This window comes from Emiliania huxleyi (assembly GCF_000372725.1).
Source record: "Emiliania huxleyi CCMP1516 unplaced genomic scaffold EMIHUscaffold_4, whole genome shotgun sequence".
Lineage (NCBI taxonomy): Eukaryota > Haptophyta > Isochrysidales > Noelaerhabdaceae > Emiliania > Emiliania huxleyi.
In genome coordinates this window covers 1,215,619-1,221,825 of record NW_005198966.1, presented here as the reverse complement: position 1 = coordinate 1,221,825, position 6,207 = coordinate 1,215,619, and the positions used below count along the sequence as shown (strand labels likewise).

The window sequence follows — 6,207 nt, the reverse complement described above, 5'->3', positions numbered from 1 at the left end:
GGCCTGATTCGCCAACTCGGGCAGGTTGAGAGTAGTTATCGAAAAGAAGGGCTCTTTTGAGCCCCGTTCAGCGGGGTGGGGATTCCATGCCGGCGGCCTATTTTTCTGAGCAGGGGGCGTCGCGCGTGGGTCGGGTTCAACGTAGGGGGATCCTGTCTTACTCTGGCAGCTCAATCCCTGATTTGATATTGGGGAGCACAATCCCCCTTCTCTGTCTCCCCTGCGGATGTGGGGGGGGTGGGGGGGGCAGAGGAGTGGCGGGCGGTGGTGCGGTGGAGTGGTGGTGCAGCGGGGAGCGGGGAGGAGGAAAGCGGCAGGGCGGGCCTGCGGGTCCGTGTACACGTCGTCCACGCCCTGGATGTCCACCACCATCAGCTCGCCGCGCGAGGCGTGGAAGGTGAAGCGCGAGAAGGCGTTGGGCGTGGCGCGGTGCAAGCCTACGCGTGACCGAACGCGGGAGGGCTCGGGCGAGGCTCCGCCGTCCGCCGCCTCCGCTCGGAACGACACCGTCGAAGTCGAGCGAGCCGGCGTTGTTGTTGTGCTTCACGTAGGAGCCGCGCTCGATGGCGCGCTCGACACAGAAGAGCATCTGCTCGCCGCCGCGCTCCACCTCGATCACAAACGCGTGCAGGAAGTCGACCGCCTTTGGAGGCGCGAGGGCGTTGTAGTGGCGCGAGAGGCGCTTGGAGAGCATCTGCATCTCGATGTCGGAGAAGTAGGTCCCGCGGCCCGTCTCGCGCTTCTTGTACCGCTTGGCGACGTAGTTGTTGCACGCGGCCCAGTCCATGCGGTAGAAGAAGGACGGCGACACCTGCGGCGAAGGCGGCCGACACATCACGCCATCCGACGGGCGGCACGCCGGTGCGCATGCAGCACAGCACCTGCGACATCTTCTTCATGCGGTAGCACTCCCGCATGGCGCCCTCGGCGAAGGGCTCCCTCTCCAACTTGACCATCACCTCGGACAGCTCCCACTTCCGCGTACTCGAGTTGTAGTCCCAGCGCTTGGCGAGCTCGGTGGCGAGGGAGTGCACGTCCATGCTGTGCCAAGGGTCGTCGGCCGGCAGCGCCATCCGCAGCGCGGGCTGGAGCAGCGTGCGCCAGCGCTCCTTGGCGACGTTTTGGCGCGTCAAGTGCCCCGCGTCGACGAGCAGCTGCACGAGTTGCTGCGGCGTGAGAGGCGTGTCGTCGTCCTCGCGGTCGCCGAGGAGCGCCTCGAGCGCCGGCGATGGAAGAAGAGTGCTTTTCGGCAGTGTGGAGACGAGCTTGGATGACCGGCGCGACGACGCCTCGTGCAGCGGCGCGGCGACGGTCTGTGGCGAGTCGTGGGACATCGCAAAATTCCACGTCCGCCAGGTGTGGGGGGGGTGCGCACTGTGCCTGTGTTCGTGCGACGCCCCACCTCTCTCTCCTGGAGATGACTGCTCTCTTTATACCCTCCCCAAGCAAGGTGATCTGGTGCTTGTAGGGCTTGAGAGTGGCCTGCCATGTCACAGGAAGGACTGTGGTTGCAGGAGTGAGGAGAGTACCACCACCCATATCACTTTAATTGGTATAGCCACCTTCTCACTCCCACCTATGATTTCTTTTTTTAGTTTTCCTCGTCCGTGCCTCGCAGGCCGGTGAGATTGCTAGAGGTGGAGCACGCTGCTCTAGCCTCACATGTCACTTGCTGTCGTCTGTTGTTTGAGTTGTGCCCTTGTTTGTGGAGAGAGAGAATTCTTGATACGAAACCACGACGACACACACCAGTCGACTCGCATCGGTTGCCTCCATGAACGGCGGAGCTATTCTCGCGCCCACACCACACCTGGCTCCAACGTGGACACGCCCATAGCTGGGGACACTACTAGGTCACGCATGGCATCACAGAAGTTTTATCTCTGGGCCCCGAAAGGCATCTCTAGCAGTGTCGTTACACATGCCCCCTCCCCTCCTGGGCGCATGCGCCTCACGTCTCGCCAGAGCATAAGCCCTTGGCGTGTGGCGAGACGAGTTTTTCGCCATCGCAGCGAGCAGCAAGCCGCCCGCCGCAAACAGCCGGAGGCCTCGCCGCGGCACTGGCTGCGCCGCGGTCCCGCACCCGTCGACGCAGCTCCCCCCGCGGAAGACCGCGCGTAGCAACGTCTTGACGATCGAGATGAGCGTGCCTGAAGCTCGCCCACCTACTGCCTCTCTCTCTCTCTCTCTCTCTCTCTCTCTCCCTTGTTTGTGCCCTTGGCACCGTGGAGTGCTGGGGGGGGCGACAAGGAGGATGTGGCCCTGAGTTATGTGTACGCCGACTCAGGGTGTGTGGCAGCCAGCTGGCTGTGTGTCTTGTGAGCTTGTTTGTGTCTGTGTGTCGCTCGTGCGTGTCGTCATCATCTGTCCAGCGTCCACCCATACCGCGTTGGTGTCCAGTCCGAGCCTGGCTGTTCTTCACCTTACTACCTACCTACCTTCCTTAAGTAGGGTAGGTAGGTAGGTAGGTAGGTAGGGGCACCGCAGGGGCCGGCCAGGGTTTCCAGAATTTCAGCATGCTGGCCGCCCAAACAAAAATAAACCACACCTAAAAGAAAGAAAGAAATCAGACAATCCAAGGGAGGGATGGGAGGACGGCACGCCGCCAGCGCCACCACACAGGGATGGATGTTAAGGAGAGGGGTGTGATGCGCTAGCCGTCGCCCACCCTTGGGCGTCCGCCTCTTCCTATCTCTCTTCGCAGTCTCTCGCCGATTCTCGCTGCAACCTTCGTTCCCTCGCGGTCGTCGTCCCACTCTCTTCGTTCTCTCTCTTGTTTGTCGCTCGCTTCTTCCTCTGTCGCGTCGCTCTCCTCTGCCTCGTTCTGCGACGCCGCCGCCGCCTGCCGATCCCTTGCTCTCGCTTCTTCTCTCGCCTTTCGTCGCAGCTCTGCCCTCAGCCCGGCATATTTTGGACGGCCCGAATTTCTCTTTGCTTCAGCCGACGACCTTGTTGTGTACCACCCTTGCTCGCGCGACTGTTGTGTATGTATACAGACATGTGCCGGCGCGTTCCCGCCGAGCCCGCCCTCCGCATCGTCGTCTCCACCTGGAACGTCGCTCAGACCGCTCCTCCGGCGGAGGGCCTCGGCGAGTGGCTCGGCGCGGGCGCGGGCGCAGACATCCACGCCGTGGCGCTGCAGGAGGTGGTCGAGCTCGACTCGGTGCTCTCGTACTGCCGATGCTGCGCGGGAGGCGGGCTGAGCCGGCAGGCCGCCGCGTGGGAGGCGGCCGTCAGCGCCGAGCTCGGCTCGCTCGAGCGGGTCGCCAGCCTGCAGCTGGTCGGGATGGTGCTGCTTGTGTACGTCTCTCCGTCCCTCGCGCCGCACGTGGCGGTGGAGGCGCAGCTGGCGGGGACGGGGCCGCTGCGCTTCGGCAACAAGGGCGCGGTGGCGGCGACCCTCCTCTTCAAGGGCTCGAGCCTCACCTTCCTCTGCTGCCACCTCGCCGCCGGGAAGAAGGGGCCGCACCGGAGGAACGCAGAGTTCCACGAAGTGATGCGGCGGCTGCGGCTGGGCGTGCTCGACCAGCGGCGGGAGGGCGGCGCGATCAGCACCGACCCCGCCCTGTCTGGCCGCCAGCTCCTCGTCTGGTGCGGCGACCTCAACTATCGCCTCTCGCTGCCAAACGAGGAGGCGCAGCCTGCGACGCACGCGCACAGCCTCCCGCCTCCCGCCTCCCGCCCGCCTCCCGCCCGCCTCCCAGTCTACCCTCGCACGCGCACGCCTCCCTGCGCCCTCCCACACGCCTCCCAGCCCCCTCCCAGCCAGTGGAGCGACTCACCGAGCTGGCATGCCTCGTGCCAGGCCCGATCCCTCGCCGCCGCCGGCCGCCACGCAGAGATGCTGCAGGCGACACTTCCTGGACACTTCCTAGACACTTCCTAGGCACGCAGAGATGCTGCAGGCGACACTTCCTGGACACTTCCTAGACACTTCCTAGACACGCAGAGATGCTGCAGGCGAGCTGCTCTCCGCCAGCCCGGCGGCGAGGTGTGGCGGAGGCTTGCGTGAACTCCTCTCCACTCGCTGCTTCAGGCGGACGAGCTGCTCGCCTCCCGCGAGGGTGCGCACGCCTTCGAAGGCTTCGCCGAGGCTTCGATCCACTTCGCGCCGACGTACAAGTTCGACCGCGGCACAGACACTCTCGACTCGTCCAAGAAGCGGCGCGCGCAGCTGGCGAGGTGCGGCCCGTGGAGGGGAGGTGTGCTCACTCCGTTTCCGCGAGCAGGCGAGCTCCAGCGTACTGCGACCGCGTCCTGTGGAGGGACGAGCCGAACCTGGCCTGCGAGGTGAGGGGAGATACGGGGAGATACGGGGAGATAGGGCCGAGCCTGGCCTGCGAGGTGAGGCGACCGCACGCCAGACAATCACGCGCCAGACGCACTCACGCGCCAGACGCACTCACGCGCCAGACGCACTCACGCGCCAGACGCACTCACGCGCCAGACGCACTCACGCGCCATCCGGTGCTGCTCCTTCGTGGCCTGCTTCGTGGCCTGCGCTGCGTGGCGAGCCCCCGCCGCCTCGCCGCCCCTCGCGCGCCAGAGCTACCCCCTCCGCCGCTCCTCCTCGTCTCACCCTCCCTCTTCCTGCCCCCCCCCCCCCCCCCAAAGGCGTACATGGCCCACCCACAGCTGCAGACCTCGGACCACCGCCCGGTCAGCGCGACCCTCTCCCTCGCACTCCTTCCCTTCGACCCGGCCCTCGCGCCGGAGTTGCGTGGCACGACTGACGCGCCGCTCGCGCAGTGGTTGCTCGAGACGCTCGGCTGCGCCTCGGTGGCGACCTGCCTGCGCCCGGGGGACGGAGGCAGCTACGAGCGGCTCGACGACCAGTCGCACCGCGAGCAGGGCGTGCGCTACCCAGTGGGGTACGACCCAAAGCAGCTGGCCGGCCTTGCGAGGAGGTACGGAGACCTGCCGACACCGCACGTGTTGTAACACACAATTGCGTTGTGGTCCAACGCGTGAGCCGACCGTACATCGCTTACATGATCGTTAACGGTGTATGAGCTCTATATAGACTATATAGTGCACTGTGGTGTGCACTCTTAAATAAACATATGGCGTAATTGCCGTGTAAGTTGCGAGCGAGACGAGTACAGCATTCTTTTTTGAGGATGTTGGATGAGGTGTTTGTGTGTGCGTGTGGGGGGGGGGGGGGTCCTAAGGGCCTAAGGGGTTTTCGAACGCACTCACATCTCAGGATCTCACTGTGTACACTGTCACTCTGAGCCGAGAGACTGAGCACTGACTTCGTGACAGCCTCTGTCTGTGTGGACCCAAGCTGCAGAAACAAGCTTTCAGCTTGCCTACAAGTGTAGGCACTGGATTATCGTGCGCGCGGAGCGCGCTGGTGCTACCCGGACACACGCGCGGAGCGCGCTAGCTGGACGCACGCGCGGAGCGCGCTAGCTAGACACACGCGCGGAGCGCGCTGGCTAGATACCGCGCGGAGCACGCTGGCACCTATGTGCGCGGAGCGCACCACAGTACCGGTAGAGTCTAGACACATGAAGACAATCTGTTGCAGTCAGTTGTGGCCACGCTACTTCGAAGCTGGCCTGACGTCGTAGCACGCGTCTGGCAGACGCTGTGTCTCTGCCTTCTTCCGCGTCATGACCACACCCCGCTGCAGCGAAGCTCCAATGCCGCCCCTCTGAGCTCTGTGCATGTGACCTGTCGTTGTGGTGAAAGCGGTCTTCCCAGTTGAGCCCGCCCCAGTTCTCGAGCGCACGGTTGATGAAGGGCACGGCGACGGCCGCATGTAGCGCCCAGAGACACGCGCGGAGCGCGCCGCTGCAGAACACGCGCGGAGCGCGCCGCTGCACAGGCGCGGAGCGCCGCCACTTGACTCTTGAGATTGGGCCTGTGGGTGGGCCGAGTGGTTCCTAGCGTGTGAGTCAACTCTTAAGTGTAGGCGCTGGCTCGCGCACATGTTCACGCTCGAGCCTCGACGGCGACGCTGCTCTGGGGGGAGGCGAGGGCCCTAGGGGGTACCCATGCGGGGGAGAGATGGGGCCCCCCAGCCCGCAGCCCGCCGCAGGCGCCGATTTTTTTGGCACGGCTAACCGACTCTGGGCCGGCGCGGGGGGCCCAGAGGGTGTCCATGCGGGGGGGCGATGGGGTCCCATGGCCCGCCGCAGGCGCCGATTTTTTCGGGATTTTTTTGCGCGATTTTTCACTTGTTTTCATGGGAATTCGGCG

At 64.8% G+C, this 6,207-nt stretch overlaps 2 protein-coding genes across 2 annotated transcripts in view; one reads left to right on the top strand and one right to left on the bottom strand.

Moving 5' to 3' along the window:
• Nucleotides 1–1,334, bottom strand: part of EMIHUDRAFT_95998 (hypothetical protein) — a gene marked incomplete at both ends in the record, with an annotated part of 3,700 nt that extends 2,366 nt beyond the window's left edge. Inside the window, 3 exons of the mRNA XM_005770591.1 lie at nt 343–437; nt 508–811; nt 882–1,334. Coding sequence (XP_005770648.1) covers nt 343–437; nt 508–811; nt 882–1,334 — 852 coding nt within the window. The remainder of the gene's footprint in view (nt 1–342; nt 438–507; nt 812–881) is intronic.
• A 1,645-nt stretch (nt 1,335–2,979) lies between these two features.
• On the top strand, nt 2,980–5,098 carry EMIHUDRAFT_432331 (hypothetical protein). Its single transcript, XM_005770590.1, has 5 exons — nt 2,980–3,634; nt 3,806–3,850; nt 4,037–4,164; nt 4,230–4,290; nt 4,615–5,098. The coding sequence occupies exons 1-5, from the start codon at nt 2,987–2,989 to the stop codon at nt 4,939–4,941; spliced, it is 1,209 nt and encodes a 402-aa protein (XP_005770647.1). The 5' UTR covers nt 2,980–2,986; the 3' UTR covers nt 4,942–5,098.
• The last annotated feature ends 1,109 nt before the right edge of the window (nt 5,099–6,207 follow it).